The 17,630-nt window shown below is 36.1% G+C and overlaps 1 protein-coding gene across 1 annotated transcript; it reads right to left on the bottom strand.

Moving 5' to 3' along the window:
• Positions 1–2,516: 2,516 nt before the first annotated feature.
• Positions 2,517–7,393, bottom strand: nrgna (neurogranin (protein kinase C substrate, RC3) a). Its single transcript, XM_048189528.1, has 3 exons — positions 7,239–7,393; positions 4,196–4,342; positions 2,517–3,003 (listed from the first exon to the last, which is right to left on the bottom strand). Exons 1-3 carry the CDS (start codon positions 7,251–7,253, stop codon positions 2,983–2,985), a joined length of 183 nt encoding a protein of 60 aa, XP_048045485.1. The 5' UTR covers positions 7,254–7,393; the 3' UTR covers positions 2,517–2,982.
• Positions 7,394–17,630: the final 10,237 nt, after the last annotated feature.

Here is a 17,630-nt window from a genome sequence, read left to right as displayed (position 1 = left end):
GCTTCTACATCAGTGTTATTCACCTATTTCCCTCTGAGCTGTCAGAGGGAAAAAAATGAACTTTCCTTTCGAAAAAGTATCTTAGTGACCCGTGCTGGCAAAAAAAAAAAAAAAAAAAAAAAAGAGTCAGAATGCGCATGGGCTAATTATGAGCTACAGGCAAAACAAGTCAGAAATGTTGATTTTGGTCAAATTTGAGGCTTTCACAAAAATGAATTCATTAAGCCCTCGTCTAGCAATCCAAATGCTTCAAATAGCAATTAGACATCTAAAGGTATCTTTATTTGTATGTTTTATGAGAGGAGTAGCCTACCTGTCCTTTGTCCATGAAAAATGCCATTTTTCTCTGCTCACTTCAACACTCGTACTTCGCCTCAGCGCAAGTATGGTATCGTTTTAAAGCGCAGCATTCCAGCTTTCTGAATATTCATAGCGAATTTTTGATGGCATGAGTTTGAACCAAAAAAATGTGGTTTTCAAACTCATGCTGATATAAACAAATCGATCTAACTCACACTGACTGACCGACCCAAAGTGCGCGAACAAAGATGCCTCAGACAGCGTGCAATCCACGTATATAAACAGAATTACAGTAGGCTACTTCCAAATATTGAAGTAAAATATTGGAAAAAAAAAAGTTGAATATATATTTTTTCCTATAGAAATTTGGTTTTAACGAGGTGTGTGCCAAATTAGGTGTTATTAACAGGGATTTTAAGGTAAATGATTTAATTTGTTTTGAAACCTTCAGAAAACTTTAACTCGATTTTTCTCAAAATTGACTTTGCTGACTCTATCGACTTCAAACAGGTGTAGCGTCATTTGTTTGCTGATTCCAACAAATCATACATAATTTGAAGGTTTATTAAAGATTTTGAAAGTAACAATAACTAATTTTTGAAAATTTACTCTTTGAGACTCATTTTGCCAGCGCAGGTCACATATTTGTTGTAAATTTAAAAGTTACTTTATTAGTTACTTTAAAAAGTAATCTGATTATGTAAACCAAGTTAGTTGTAATGTGTTACCCCCAACACTGGTTGTGGGTATAGGGCTATGATTAGGGGTTAGGGATAGGATAAGGACTACATTTTTTTAGACAGGAATGATGGTGATATCTTGTTGATGTCTTTACTTGGCAAAATTACAGTGACCAATAGGCACAGTGAGGTGTAGTGCACTAGAAGTACCTAGGTAATGTACTGTACTTCTTAAACTGAAAGTGCAAAGTGTAGAATGTTGGGTCACTTTCACAATCACAGTTTTTCTTGCCTATAGTGGAAAGGGAGGGCTAAATAAGCTAGCAGCAGCAAATCAATTGTGTTTGATTTTTTTTAGTCCTGACATAACACTTTAAAGTTTCAATAATTGCATTTAAACTATAATTAATTTTCATTTAATAGCAATTAAAATGTGATTAAGTGTCCAAAAGACATGGCATTCAGTTCCCTCTTATATTATTTTAAAGTCTTTTAAAGATGGCACATTTTTTAAATTGTGTACTTCTGTGGTTTCCAAACAACTGCCATTGAAATGAATGGCAATGCTAACACAGCTTTCTGCATATATTAGTAGTGTAGACTGATTAAGCACTGAGCAATAAGGGCAAGAATGCTTTCGAGTGGCATTTACATTACATTTATGCATTTGGCAGATGCTTTTATCCAAAGTGACTTACAGTGCATCTGCGCTATACATTTTATCTGTATGTGACCTTGGCACCGCTAATGCCATGCTTTACTAGTTGAGCTACAAGAACATGAGGTAAAAATGCTGTATTTTACCAGCAGATGATTCAATACAAATAGACAGGTACAGACACACAAATGCACCAAAAAGATATGCACAGGCAGGACAGCACGCAAGGAGTGCTTTTGAGCAAATCCATTTTTAATGAGCATCTGTGCTATTTGAAGGCTACGGTCTCACTGTTTGAAAGATTGATTAAGCTTTGGGAATACTTTGCTGAATTATATGGGTCTGACACAAGCTGTCTGGAAATAAAACACTATTCTCTGTGTATTGCACAGCTTGCATATTTGTGATGTAAACCACATCTCTTGATTAATTAAAAACATATCTAAGCTATTTTCAATCAGCAGCAATTAACATTTTTGGACCCTCTTTAATTACTATATTAACATTTGATACAACGCACTTATTGTGTACATTGTACATATATGTTAAAAAGCCTGCATGTGGTTACAGCTGTAATTAATTTCTGCAATTACATCTATAATTACACTGTTAACCCTTCCCTTACCACTTACCCACCCGTAAACCTACACATACCACGACACAGGTCCCTAACCTTACCTGTATCCACCTCTATAGCAGCAAAAGTGTTTTGCAATACAAAATAAGCCCAATAAGTACATTGCACCAAACATTTTTTTTTTTTTTTTAAATGTAAGTACATAGTAGTTAAAGACACCTATAAAGTGGGGCCACATTTTTATTACCCCCAACACAAAAGCACCAATAATAAGGCATCCAGTGAACACAGAAAGCGGATATGTGGAACTTAATTTGCTTTATTAAACAGGCATAAACAAAATTTATGCTAGAAAAAACATTGACGTTTAGTAAATGCATACTTGTATATTGTAAGATTCAGTACAGCCAAAGAAGTAAAGCACAACCTCAAACAAATCAACAAATCTCCAGACAGAGTATTTGGCTTGCCTTGCTTGAAGCAACAAGAAAAACTCTTCAGATTTGAAAGCTGACAGATCACGAACAAATTTCTATCTTAAAATTAACTGAATTTATAATGTCATGCTGTGAAACCGTTTCAAGTCAGAAACAGCCACTCAAATGCTAAAGGAAGAAGAGGAATGTGTGAAAGAGTCTGCTAGTCAGGTGACAAACTCTGTTTGGATGTTGATGCTTTCATATACACTGAAGGGTTCTTTTTAAACAAAAGAGCTCTGGTTATTGCAGTGATGTGCTATTGGGGGGTGGTGATGGTGCTCCTCTTAGCTACTTCTGCTCTCGTTGTTTCTGAAATAGATGAAAAATGTTGTTGTTTTTTCCTGCACAAAACTCCTGAAAGATGGTTATGAAAGACTGACATATAAAAATGACTGTATTGTGTTCCTGTGCATAAAACAGACTTGCTAAATTCAAACCAAGAAATGACAAAATCTTTTCATTTGAATCTTTTTCAACATGATTTCATAAAAGTCTAACCCTGTCAAAATTCTGTAGCTATAGCTTTCTTTTTATGTAAAACATAGGGAGCATTACCATACGTAGGCAATACAACTGAGAAGGGTGCTCACATGACATTAACTGGGTACCATCTGTATTATTGCTTAGCAACAAGCAATTAAGGCGTTATTGCTAGGATACCATTTTAACCATACTGATGTCTGCTGGAGAAATACTGATTCCAGACTGAAAGGTCTGTGTAGAGTTTGTGATAACGAAAGTTCCAATGAACCTTTAACGGTTATTGTTCTTTCAATACATGATGGATTAAGATAATTTAAGATTGACTGGGATTCCGATTTACCTCAATTACCCAGGAGTGGCAAAATCACGCATACATTCAACCTTCAATGAGATAATGGCTTAGAGGACTGGCTGATGGATTTAGTAATCACACTACAGAGTTAACACTGCAGTTGTATTTCTGTCTGCCATGTTCTTTATGGACACTTTTAAAATAGTTGTAGGGCTTGTGCTGTATAAGCAAGATACTTAACCAGTGGTGCAAATAGTAATTCTACACATACAAATGTTTAGGAACCAAACAAAAATGTCTTGAGATAAACCATGCAACACACTAAAAAATAACTGTAAAAAAACTAAACACATTTACACAGTAAATTACCGTTTTCCAGTAATATACCATAAAAAAAGCATTCTGGGTAATATTTGTCATTTTAAGAAAAGAGGCCTATAGGCTACTTTCTCAAAAATGACAAATAATATTACCCAGAATGCATTGTTTTTATGGTATATTACTGTTTCAATGGAAAACGGTATTTTTAAATTGTAAATTTGTTTCGTATTTCGAATATTTTAATATGTGTAATTTACAGATGTAATCAGGCATTGAGTCTAATCTGTAATTCAAAGTAAATTTATATAATAGTACTTTGTGTGGTACTTTGTATAGTCTTTTTTTGTGGTATTAGTAAAGTCACCCTTGGCAAATGTATTTTGATGTACTGCCCATGCTGCTAACCTCTTCTCTAGGCTTGTCATCCTTCATTTTCTTCCTGGTCATGTGACCTCGAAAACCAGCTTGAATCTTAGCAGCAGCCTTGTTTGCGGCTGGGTCATCAAGGGGAATGTCCATGATGTCTTCATCTTGCGGCTGAGTGCATCCTTCCTGCAGTTCAGATAAAAAAAAATTTAAAAACACAGTCAGCCATTTTAGCTATGACTACATGGCAGTTACAGTTACAGATCCTTGTCAAGATCTACAGCAAAGTGTCAACGAACTTTCACACTTTGTAATACCCCATTGATACCAATCTGTATCAAGAACACCAAGTGTAAAATGACTGCAGATTGCCAATCAGTTCTCTGAGAAATTTACAAAAGGATCCCAATAAGCTCCTGGAAAAACCTTAAATATGATCAGTGGTTCTATGTCAGTATGTCTATATATCTTGAGTACACAATAGGATATTCAGAAGGTGCTTAGCAGTTCTTCCAACCTGATCTCATGAGAAAACGTTACTATTTTATGAGGTGGAACTGTATGAATTATTACAATGTGATTTGTACAGAGTTGTATGATTTTTCGAAAAAAGTAACCATGGAGGTTCACCCCTAAACCTAACTGTCAGTGGGGCGTCAGCAGATGAAATTTAATGAATTCTTTAGTTATGAATTGCCATTATACGAATTGTGTTGATTCTTCTAAAGATCGTGGTGGAATGTGTATCTTTTCACTTTTGCAGTGTTGTTTGCTGGGGTGTCTAATGGTAAAGTATTGTTACAGTCATGTCAAACCTAAAGTCGGCACTCTGTTGCTCCCAAAGGAATTGTTTAATGGCCCTCTCACCAACCCAGTTTTTGGTGAAAGTCCCATTAAAAAATTCCTTTGGGAGCAACAGTGCACCGGCTTTAGGATTTAATATTGGTAAATGTGTTTTCATGCACCTGAATGAGTTATTTTTGGATGAATGTACTTTTCAGCATTTGTGATTTATAGCATTATTATAGTGTAATCTTTTAATATTACTGCTTCATACTGATTAAAACAGAATCAGCAACTGTAAACTGCAACAAATAAAACTCTCTAGAGAAAATTCTGTCATCATTTACTCATCTCCTCGTGTCATTCCAAACCTTTCTTTCTTCTGCGGAACATAAAAGAAGATAATTTTTTGTCTATATGAAGTCAATGGTAACCAAAATGGTTTGACTACCAACAATCTTCACATTATCTTTACATCTTATATGATGAAAGGATTTTCATTTTTTTGAGGAAAAAAATACTATTCCATTAATTCCGTTTCTCTCTCCAAAATCTTTTCTCTTTCTCTCAGAATCAAAATAATTAAAATACACAGTATCTCAAAGGTAAATCATTATGTTTAGAGGAATACACATTCTTTTTGTTTGATTTCTTTGATTCTTTTATTCTCCTCATCCAGTGGGAAACAATCTGTCAGCGGTCCCTAGCGAGCCTCAAGTTTCTGACAGCTTGACTAATTTTCGCTGCCTGCTGGGGGTGCGTCACAGTCAAGGGACTGAAGCTGAAAGCATTCAGAGCTTCGCAGGCTAACAGTGTGAAGATCCAGCTGAGTGGGGTGGAAGCCTGATGCTCCTCTGAGGTTTCAGCACTATTATGCAGGGATACACAATAATCCAATACACAACAAACAAGAACCCAAGGGCTCACCCCATAAATCATGATCATTCCCCATAAAGCCCTTCATGTCTCAAAAAAAAAAAAAAAAAAAAAAAAAAAAAGATAGAAGGAAAAGAAAACAACCTTTGACTTTCCATCGACATGCTCTTAAATTTCTATGCAACACCAAAGATAAGCAATAACTACATTTATTTACTTCTGGGAATGTTTAGCAACCGAGATTTCTCAAGCAAGATGGGCACTGATTCTGAGACCAATCATCAATCAAGGAACATCTTGTGTGAACTTTACTTGTGAGAGTGTCTTATCGGAAAGACGGCCCATCAGTTTGGAACATGCAAATGACCATCTGTCTCATCAGTCACAGCAACATCTTCCAAATTATACACAGATAATTGCTGTTTCTAGAAAGTTCTAGACCCTCCCACAAACACACAACTCTGAGCCCACGCAATAGATGACTTGTGTAACAAAGACTGCTTGTACTCCTGCTGTACATGGAGTGTGCAACAATTTTGCACACTTTCTATTAACCAGCTTTCATTCTCTAGTTTATTTAATCAACATGAAATGTAGAAATAGTAGAACCGTACTTGTGTTTGAGCTTGTAAAAATGAACTGATCAAGTATTCAAGTGCTCTATCTTTAGACACAGACATGTCACTTCTGAAAATCAGCACTTATGAATGCACAAGACCAATGACCCTTACCACAAACGACTGCATACACAGCATATCTGCTTAACGCATTTCATTCCTTTCAAACAGCCTGAGAAGTGTCATTCTACATACTGTGAATATATATAGATATGAACAGATTTAAAACAAAAACATGACCAGTTATAAATGTTGCCTTAAACTTTAGAAATGTTTTAATATTCCTCAAATATCTTTAGGCTATAAGTTGTGATTCCTCTGCCAGGGCATTGAACATGTTCAAAATACACCTACCCACCTACAGCAGGTTCTCTGTTTAATCCTGTTGTCAATAGTCACTTAGATAATGGTTGGTTTTAGCGGATTAAACTCTGTAATCATAATGCATATTTTTTTATTAATTTGCAAATTTAATATTTTAATGTAAATGGAGTCCAGCAAATCCTAAAATATTCCCTAAATCCTAAAATATTAACTCGGCTAAATTGGTCAAGTTGCTGGATTAGGCTATGTAATAACATTTACAGTTCAATTTGACCTTTACTGTGGAGAAATCAGAAATGTTGATATATTTTTAAACAACAGATCTTTTAAAAATGTCTCGAATATAGCAAAAATGTAATATAACACTTCCCTTCAGTCTGTTAATAAATAACCGAAATAGCCTAACCAAAATCTTTAAAATGCATAATACATAAGTTTTTTTTTTTTAAAGCTGTACAAACATAAACACGGACTCCACTTACGTTTCGACAATCCATTGCGATTTGTGATGACAGGTTTGAGTAGTTTGAGATTTGTTGTCCAGTTAAACTATGACTGAAGAATATATCGGTAAAGATGTTGTCTCTCTCTTTCAGTGTGTTGAGCTCTCTGTGTGCTCCGACTGTCTGTAGATGATGAGCGCTTCAGCTGAATTGACCAATCAGGGCGCGTGACATATTCCCCCATCACATGCAACCATTTATCGCACGACTTTCTTCATCTGGGCTTTCATGCCGACTGTTATGGATTAAATATGTATAATATATATTTATATATAATAAGTACATTAGAAAAATTCTATAAACTTTATTTCGATGTTTTTTCACTCTTAAAAATACAATAGGTTCTGCCTATTGTAACCAGTAACCAGTTTAAGAAGCTTTGACAAGATTTGTGCCATTTTGTTTAATTTATTGTGTTGCCAGGTGTGGCAAATATTACAATTAACACATTTTGTTTTATAACGTCCATTAGCTACTCTTTTTCAGAATGTGTCTCAAATGCTCCCATATTTGAATTAAATAACAGTTATTAGAAACCCGTGTGAAAAAGAAGTGCACTTAATGTGCACTTGTAGTAGCCTAATTCATAGGCCTATTTATTTACAAACCCGATTCCAAAAAAGTTGGGACACTGTACAAATTGTGAATAAAAACAGGATGCAATGATGTGGAAGTTTCAAATTTCAATATTTTATTCACAATACAACATAGATGACATATCAAATGTTTAAACTAAGAAAATGTATCATTTTAAGGGAAAAATAAGTTGATTTTAAATTTCATGGCATCAACACATCTCAAAAAAGTTGGGACAAGGCCATGTTTACCACTGTGTGGCATCCCCTCTTCTTTATTATAACAGTCTGCAAACGTCTGGGGACTGAGGAGACAAGTTGCTCAAGTTTAGGAATAGGAATGTTGTCCCATTCTTGTCTAATACAGGCTTCTAGTTGTTCAACTGTCTTAGGTCTTCTTTGTCGCATCTTCATCTTTATGATGCACCAAATGTTTTCTATGGGTGAAAGATCTGGACTGCAGGCTGGCCATTTCAGTACCCGGATCCTTCTTCTACGCAGCCATGATGTTATAATTGATGCAGTATGTGGTCTGGCATTGTCATGTTGGAAAATGCAAGGTCTTCCCTGAAAGAGACGACGTCTGGATGGGAGCATATGTTGTTCTAGAACTTGGATATACCTTTCAGCATTGATGGTGCCTTTCCAGATGTGTAAGCTGCCCATGCCACACACACTCATGCAACCCCATACCATCAGAGATGCAGGCTTCTGAACTGAGCGCTGATAACAACTTGGGTTGGCCTTGTCCTCTTTAGTCCAGATAAAAAAACGCCTGTGTTTCTGGATCATGTTTAGATATGGCTTCTTTTTTGACCTATAGAGTTTTAGCCGGCAACGGCGAATGGCACGGTGGATTGTGTTCACCGACAATGTTTTCTGGAAGTATTCCTGAGCCCATGTTGTGATTTCCATTACAGTAGCATTCCTGTATGTGATGCAGTGCCGTCTAAGGGCCCGAAGATCACGAGCATCCAGTATGGTTTTCTGGCTTTGACGCTTACGCACAGAGATTGTTCCAGATTCTCTGAATCTTTGGATAATATTATTATGCACTGTAGATGATGAGAACTTCAAACTCTTTGCAATTTTTCTCTGAGAAACTCCTTTCTGATATTGCTCCACTATTTTTCACTGCAGCATTGTGGGAATTAGTGATCCTCTGCCCATCTTGACTTCTGAGAGACACTGCCACTCTGAGAGGCTCTTTTTATACCCAATCATGTTGCCAATTGACCTAATAAGTTGCAAATTGGTCCTCCAGCTGTTCCTTATTTGTGCATTTAACTTTTCCGGCCACTTATTGCTACCTGTCCCAACTTTTTTGGAATGTGTAGCTCTCATGAAATCCAAAATGAGCCAATTTGGCATGACATTTCATCTATAATCTATTGTGAATAAAATATACGTTTATGAGATTTGTAAATTATTGCATTCCTTTTTTATTCACAATTTGTACAGTGTCCCAACTTTTTTGGAATCGAGTTTGTATTTATTTTTATTTTTTTAAATGACATAAAAGTCGACTTAAGTGTAGTTAAGAGAGTTTTATGTTTCTTAACACACCTAAACAAAGTGCACTTTGTAATAGTCAAATAAAAAAAAGTTACATTATTCATTTAACATTTTAAATCAATATGTTTTAATAATCTTTTGTGTTTTAAAGAAGCACACTTATTTTGATGTTTTGACTGACATACGAAAGCACATCTAACGTACTTTATTATAATTTTAACTGTAGTGTGTTATTTGATATTACATTTTAAGTTAATATATTTTAAATGTAAATTGCATCTTCATCTTCAATTACAAATATATCAAAAAACATGACATACATGTTTCAAATGACAGTCATAGAGTATTACCATAAATGCTTGTCAGTATATTCAGTAGTACACTCATATTAAAGACAACACATACATGTGCTGGTCATATAATTAGAATATCATCAAAAAGTTGATTTATTAAAGTTGATTTGTATATTATATTCATTCATTACACACAGACTGATATATTTCAAATGTTTATTTCTTTTAATTTTGATGATTATAACTGACAACTAAGGAAAATCCCAAATTCAGTATCTCAGAAAATTAGAATATTACTTAAGACCAATACAAAGAAAGGATTTTTAGAAATCTTGGCCAACTGAAAAGTATGAGCATGAAATTATGAGCACGTACAGCACTCAATACTTAGTTGGGGCTCCTTTTGCCTGAATTACTGCAGCAATGTGGCGTGGCATGGAGTCGATCAATCTGTGGCACTGCTCAGGTGTTGTGAGAGCCCAGGTTGCTCTGATAGTGGCCTTCAGCTCTTCGGCATTGTTGAGTCTGGCATATCGCATCATCCTCTTCACAATAACGCAATGATTTTCTATGGGTTAAGGTCAGGCGAGTTTGCTGGCCAATAAAGAACAGGGATACCATGGTCCTTAAACCAGGTACTGGTAGCTTTGGCACTGTGTGCAGGTGTCAAGACCTGTTGGAAAATGAAATCTGCATCTCCATAAAGTTGGTCAGCAGCAGGAAGCATGAAGTGCTCTAAAACTTCCTGGTATACGGCTGCATTGACCTTGGACCTCAGAAAACACAGTGGACCAACACCAGCAGATGACATGGCACCCTACACCATCACTGACTGTGGAAACTTTACACTGGACCTCAAGCAACATGGATTGTGTGCCTCTCCTCTTTTCCTCCAGACTCTGGGACCCTGATTTCCAAAGGAAATGCAAAATGTACTTTCATCAGAGAACATAACTTTGGAGCACTCAGCAGCAGTCCAGTCCTTTTTGTCTTTAGCCGCTTCTGATGCTGTCTGTTGTTCAAGAGTGGCTTGACACAAGGAATGCGACAGCTGAAACCCATGTCTTGCATATGGCTGTGCGTAGTGGTTCTTGAAGCACTGACTCCAGCTGCAGTCTACTCTTTGTGAATCTTCCCCACATTTTTGTATGGGTTTTGTTTCACAATCCTCTCCAGGGTGCGGTTATCCCTATTGCTTGTACACTTTTTTCTACCACATCTTTTCCTTCCCTTCGCCTCTCTATTAATGTCCTTGGACACAGAGCTCTGTGAACAGCCAGCCTCTTTTGCAATGACCTTTTGTGTCTTGCCCTCCTTGTGCAAGGTGTCAATGGTCGTCTTTTGGACAACTGTCAAGTCAGCAGTCTTCCCCATGATTGTGTAGTCTACAGAACTAGGCTGAGAGACCATTTAAAGGTCTTTGCAGGTGTTTTGAGTTAATTAGCTGATTAGAGTGTGGCACCAGGTGTCTTCAATATTGAACCTTTTCACAATATTCTAATTTTCTGAGATAATGAATTTGGGATTTTCCTTAGTTGTCAGTTATAATAATCAAAATTAAAAGAAATAAACATTTGAAATATATCAGTCTGTGTGTAATGAATGAATATAATATACAAGTTTCACTTTTTGAATGGAATTAGTGAAATAAATCAACTTTTTGATGATATTCTAATTATATGACCAGCACCTGTACATATGTATACTTAAATCCTACTTAATTGGGTCAAAAAAGCCCTATTAAGGTCAAATGTAATATGTAAATGTAAATAAATGCATGTAATATAAATTTAAACTATAATACATTTTCATTTAATTGTAAATAGTATGCACTTAACAATACATTAAGTTCAGTGTCAGTATTGTTTATGTAGTTATGTATGTTGTTTATGTAGTTTTGAAAGTATGTTTGTAACCTAATCTAAAAAGGGAATCTACTGTACAACTTATCCCTAAACTTTGTAAATAAATATACAAAAGTGCTGTTTGTTACAACTTTACCACTACCAGATAGGTTGTAAAACCAATTTAAAACATTTTAATAAATATGCATATATTTAATGTGGTAATAACATTTACTTAAAAATCATTATTATGCAATCTTATCACCACCCTCCACCCTCATTTCATTTTAAACATTTTATTTCAAAAACTGAAACAAATATGAAACATTTTAATTAAAAAGAGAAAATTAAATTTGGAAACAAATATATAAAACATAAGCCAACAACTCAAAAAATACAACAGACAGCGTGGGTATGTGTTAGTCACAGTTGTGTGAAATCAAGCCTACTGTATACACTGTCCTATTCTGTGCACCCTTTGTGGATTCAGCAGATAAAGTGGTAAGTGTTAAAACCCTCCCTATCTGGTCAAATAAGATATTTCTCGTTGTGTTTTGATGTAAATGAACAGCTTGTGTATATGTTATATAACAAATGGAATGAGAGAACCTGATGATTCAGATGTTACCAGTTCTGTCATTTAACATCCACTACCATGTGCACAAATCATATTATAAATCTGATATGAAATGATACTTCCTTAGCTCAGAATTGTTTTTTTTGTGCAAATAAAAAATTTAATTAAATCCTGTGATGGCAAAGCTGAATTTTCAGCATCATTGCTGCTCAAGTGACACTTATTATTGTTGAAAAAATTGTGCTGCTTACTATATATATATATATATATATATATATATATATATATATATATATATATATATATATATATTTTTTTTTTTTTTGTAGAAAGTGATACATTTTGCAGTATTCTTTGATTAATAGAAAATTCAAAAGAACAGCATTATCAGTAGTCCATGACACTGCCAGTTAAAAAATTTATACTAGCCTTAATCTGTAGGTCACAGCCTAATGTGTTATTCTATGCTGACAGGTTAAAATGAATAAAGCTAATGTCTTATGCATGCAGACTCTCAAATGACATGCTTGATTCCAGTTACACTTGTACAACCACTGGTGCACTTTGATTAAATAAGAGTCTCATCTTTTCTCATCTTACACAAGCACACTTCCTCTTTTATACATTTTTAAAGATATAATATATAATTCAAGATACTTAATAACTTAATATATTTTGCCACAATGAATTTATAACAATGCAAACATTAAATTATTTGTTACCACAGCATCTTTATGTATTAATATGTACATAACTGTCATTGTTTTCAGCTATCTGTGTTCTTACAATACGTTGTATGATTAAAATAGCATTAAATGCTCTAAGGCTGAATTGTCTTTGAGAAGGTGGCAGGCATGTCAGTCCACAATCCTTCAGGCATACATACAGTCATGTTTATATGCTGGCACTGTTTCATGCCAGCTCATGTCACAGACCCCTATAATGGATACAAGCCAATGTGCCTGTAAAGATGAACGCTGAATGTTCAATGGTAAATGAATGCTCATTCTGAAAGTGTCATTTCATCACACCCTAGATTAATTTTGATTAAAGAAGCATCAATCAAGCATTAAAAAGGCAAATAACTTGGTAAACAACATGTCACTCTGTATTTTAAAACCTTTGTGTTGTTGCATTTATTTTGTCAGTTATTTGACATGCTGGTTTGGCATTGCACACCCCCACTATTAACAGATTTAAACATGCACATGCATAATCACACTGTGCATTTTGAATTAATGACAGAAATGATGTGCAAAGCACAGTGATTTTTTGCTTGCTTGATTGCTTGACAGGTCTGAAAGAACTTAAATATGCATCTCATAACCACACTAATCTAAAAATAACAAATAAATTACACTCTGTGAAATGTCTGTAAAAATAGGACCCAATGTTTTGTGTTAATATGAAGGAAGTGTTGATTTTTTTTAAAGGTGTTTTACCCATATTTTGCTATTAGTTATGCAGGATTAAATTACTAGTACCCTTTACAGATAAAAAAGATAAAAAAAAAAAGAATATATATATTGTACAATTGTGTGTGTGTGTATATACATATACAGATTAATAGATATTTGTATTAGTAGATCATTTTATTGCACTTATTTGCACTTTTATTGTATGTTTAACTATAACAAAAATGTTAATTAATGTTATTTACACATCAATCATGTACTTCGTGTCTCATAGCTTTAAAATTGTGTTTAGTGATATACATGAGTATACTGCCATCCAGTGGTCGTGTTATGAAAAAATAACAATAAAAAAAAGCGACGTCTTATTTTTAGGATATATAAGGTGTGCCATATCTCAGAATACAAGGCATCTGCTAGTGTGAAACATTAGTCTGGCACTACTATTGATTATTATTCTTGTCTTATCACCCAAAAATGGATACAAAAAGACTGCAACCAAGAAGGAAGAAATGATCCTTTGCAGAACCTGTGGGTAAAAGAGTTAGGCACTCAATCAATAATCTAAAATCATCATAAAAACTGTACCCATGATATTTTATTAATGCTCTCTGAATTGAAATACTCAGTTACATACAGTACCTGACTGATCTACCTTGCCTTTTGGCAATTCAGCAGAGAGATCTAAACAAGATTTCAAGTTGTGAGTGAGTTAGTACAGAACTTGATACTGTACATGCTTTCAATCTATTACAAGTAATCACATCACTTTTCAATGATAAGATATTACTGTGAATTTCCTCATTTAATGCGCCATCCTCACCTTCCTTCTGGTTTAATTCAATGCTGAAGTCTGAGAATTCGTGAAGCTTGCTCACAGAACACACGTGCCTCCCAAAATCCTCCTGCTTCACCTCAGCGATGATGAGAGTAATATTCCCTGGGTTGTAGTGCACCGAGTATCCAGCTGTGCAGTTGCTGTACTTTCTGTGCTTGATCAGGTGGCAGAGGAGCTGGTTCCTGGGGCTTCTCCACTGTAGGGACAACTGCTGGATACTTCCTTGAGTCTCGTATTCATACTGACACGGCATTTTAACCATCCATCCGGAAGGAGACCAGAGCTTTATGGCGGTGACTGTGGGTTATTGGGAATAGATAAGCCCATATATTCAGTGAGATGCATAATTCAGTCAAAGAATGAATGTCTTGAAAAGATGAAACAGAACGAAAAAAGTTCAGATAAACAAAAAAGTGTGCATAGAAAGATGAATTTTCTTTAAAAAAAGTAAAAATAACAGAGCAATTATACTCTATAGTGTGTGTGTAATACAAAGATGTCTAATAGACCTACCTTTTAGAATGAAGTAGATTAACAATAATCTCAGTGTTTGGGAAGCCATTTTCATTATCTTCTTCAGAGACTCACAAAGTATGTCATCTTTTTTAAAATAAAAATAAAGTATTTTTCAGTTTCTTTTGAATTCCTTTCAGTTTTTTACTCTCTAGCTCTAAACTGTCTTAAAATTGGAGTCACTTTTGTTTTCTAAAGCCTGCCCTTACATGGACGTTTCTATGTTGTATAATTTGATACAGGGTTCTTCCAAATGGATAACAATGTGTCTGCGGTGCCCAAAAGGATACAAGGTATTAAATTACCTCATTAATTTTAAGGGGTTTTATCATTAAAAATCAGATACAAAGTAAATGTGTTCTATTGTGTGAAAACACATGACATGAACACATGTTTCTCAGTTTGAGGCACACACACAGACTTTTTTTCCATTTGTATACATTTTCAAAAACACAAACAGAGTCATTTCTGAGCATAGACTGTACTGCTGACTCTCATTATTTTCAGATTGTGCTCCAGCATGTTCTCTTCTGGAGACTTTGATTTCACTCTATTGTGCATAGAGTTTGTGCACTCTATGCACAAAATTATGCTTAGAAAAATAGATTGATACAGATGTGCAAGCATCTGCCCAAACATATGAAAAGGTTTCCTGTATACATTCATCATGCTGAGGTACAGGCTGTGGCTTAACCAAGGATGCTATGCTGTTTTCAATTAATATCAGGGTATAAGTTGTAGTAACACCCATTAGTAAACAAATCACTCTTTTCAGGTTCTTTTCAGTGTACCAGTTCAATCAATAGACCAAACTGGACTGAACAGTTTGAAATAGTTCGCATCCAATGTCAGCACTGATTTACAAACCACTCAATGAATGAATTATAGTCTCTCATATCTGACATTCCGACTCAAGATGGAGTAAAGTTATTCTAAAACCTAGTGATGTCTGCTTTTGTTTGCAATAACCACTCCAATTAAATCAGATCTGATAGCACCCACTCTCAAGTCAGTACACTGAAATGGGAACCGTCTATTTCAGACATGATTGAACTATGATGAGCATACTGTGATGTAGGCTACGGGGATGTGACAATATGTAGACATTAGAAATGATTATTAGGACTTTATGACTTGACTGAATGAGTTTGTTAGATGTGTAACCATGTTTACTACTGTTAATCTTTACAGTAAATAACTGTGATTCCTTTTGCATCATGGGAATTTTCTGTGACATCACATACAGATTTACAGTATTTTTAAAAATTGCTGTATATTACTATATTTGCCATAGTGGCCTTTTTGGCACCATTCCATTATGGTTTTCCTCATTTTTTACATTTGGATTGACAGGATTTGCCTTACACCATGTCTACAATGCCACTACAGCTTGAAACTGTCTACATTGGACGAACGGTCAAAGCAACTGTTACAAAATGCAAATCCATTTGTCCTTCGTGTCAGAAACAGCGTAAGCACTGGGAGTACTGTACATCAGAAATATAACGGGGCATCAGTTTACTGTCTGGGATTCGACGTTGTGCTGAGTCACATCCAGTGCACACAGTATCAGTGATTATAATGGGTTCCAGTGTCGTGTCACGCCGCTCGCGTTTGGGGTAGACACAGGCTGTTTCTCAATTGAGAACGCAAAGAACAGACTTGCGTTCTAATCTTACTTTGACAGAATGAACTCAGAAGGACACAGAATGCACCGTTCAGCACAATGTTTACTTCCATGAACTGCCATGAATTTGCGAACTTTCGGTGGGAATCTCTTGAGTGAGAACAAAGGAAGTTTAAAACTTAATTCGTATATCCAGCCCCGTGAGTTTAACCCTCAAAGACACAAATTAAGGCAATTTTGTAATATTGCAACATTGGGCCTGTTGGGTAGTGTAATGTCAGGGCAGGGTTATAAATGCTGAGCAAAACCAATTAACTAAAAATTACTATGGACACTGACAAGGAGATGGGTTTGATCAAATGAGTGTCCATGGCAACAAACAAGGGAACAGAGTAGCAGGGAAACATGAGGTGAACAAGGCAATAATGGAGACAACACAGAACTTAACTTCAATATTGGTGTCCATGACAGACACAGGGAACACAGGCAGGGATTGTGACATAACCCCCTACTAAGGAGCGGCTTCCAGATGCCCCTAACTTGGTCACAGTGCGAGAGGGTGGTGGAGCAAAGACAGATCAAGGGGAGGGATGGAGGGCCAGGTCCATGGAGTGGAGAAAGGACTGGAAATGGAGGTGATGCAGGTGGCCAAGGCAGTGTAGGCTGAGCCGGTGGCCAGGGCGCTGCAGTCTGGATCAAAGACCACGTCACTGGAGCTGGATACCACCACAGTGGAGCAGATGATCCCAGCAGTGGAGCAGAAGTCCACCACAGCAGAGTAGACAGGCCTGAAGATGCTCACAGCAGAGCAGAAGACCACCACAGCAGATCAGATGAGACTGAAGATCATCACGGTGGAGCAGAAGACCACCACAGCAAATGAGACAAGACTGAAGATCCCCATGGCTAAGCAGAAGACCACCACAGCTGTGTAGACAGGATTGAAGATCCCCATGGTGGAGCAGATGGAGCTGATGACAAAAACGGTGGAGCTGAAGACTCCCAGGGCAGATCTAGTGGAACTAGAACACAAAGCACAGAGAGGTTAGTGTTGGCCTCAGAGGCCCTGTCAAAACAGGTAGGGAGCTCAAGGGCATCCTCCAGCACTACGGGTGACATGCTTGCGGTCATTGTGATGCCAGCTGCCCTTTGCCGAAATCAATGGTGGATCCGTCAA

Source organism: Megalobrama amblycephala, linkage group LG4 (assembly GCF_018812025.1).
Source record: "Megalobrama amblycephala isolate DHTTF-2021 linkage group LG4, ASM1881202v1, whole genome shotgun sequence".
Lineage (NCBI taxonomy): Eukaryota > Metazoa > Chordata > Actinopteri > Cypriniformes > Xenocyprididae > Megalobrama > Megalobrama amblycephala.
The sequence above is the reverse complement of the archived record's forward strand: the minus strand, read 5'-3'. Positions and strand labels throughout refer to the sequence as shown.

Bases quoted from the DNA above. Each gene is read 5' to 3' on its own strand.
- nrgna (XM_048189528.1), bottom strand. The intron at 3,004-4,195 runs GTTAGCAGCATG...CATCTATTTCAG, and splicing joins ATGACAAGCCTAGAGAAGAG to AAACAACGAGAGCAGAAGTA.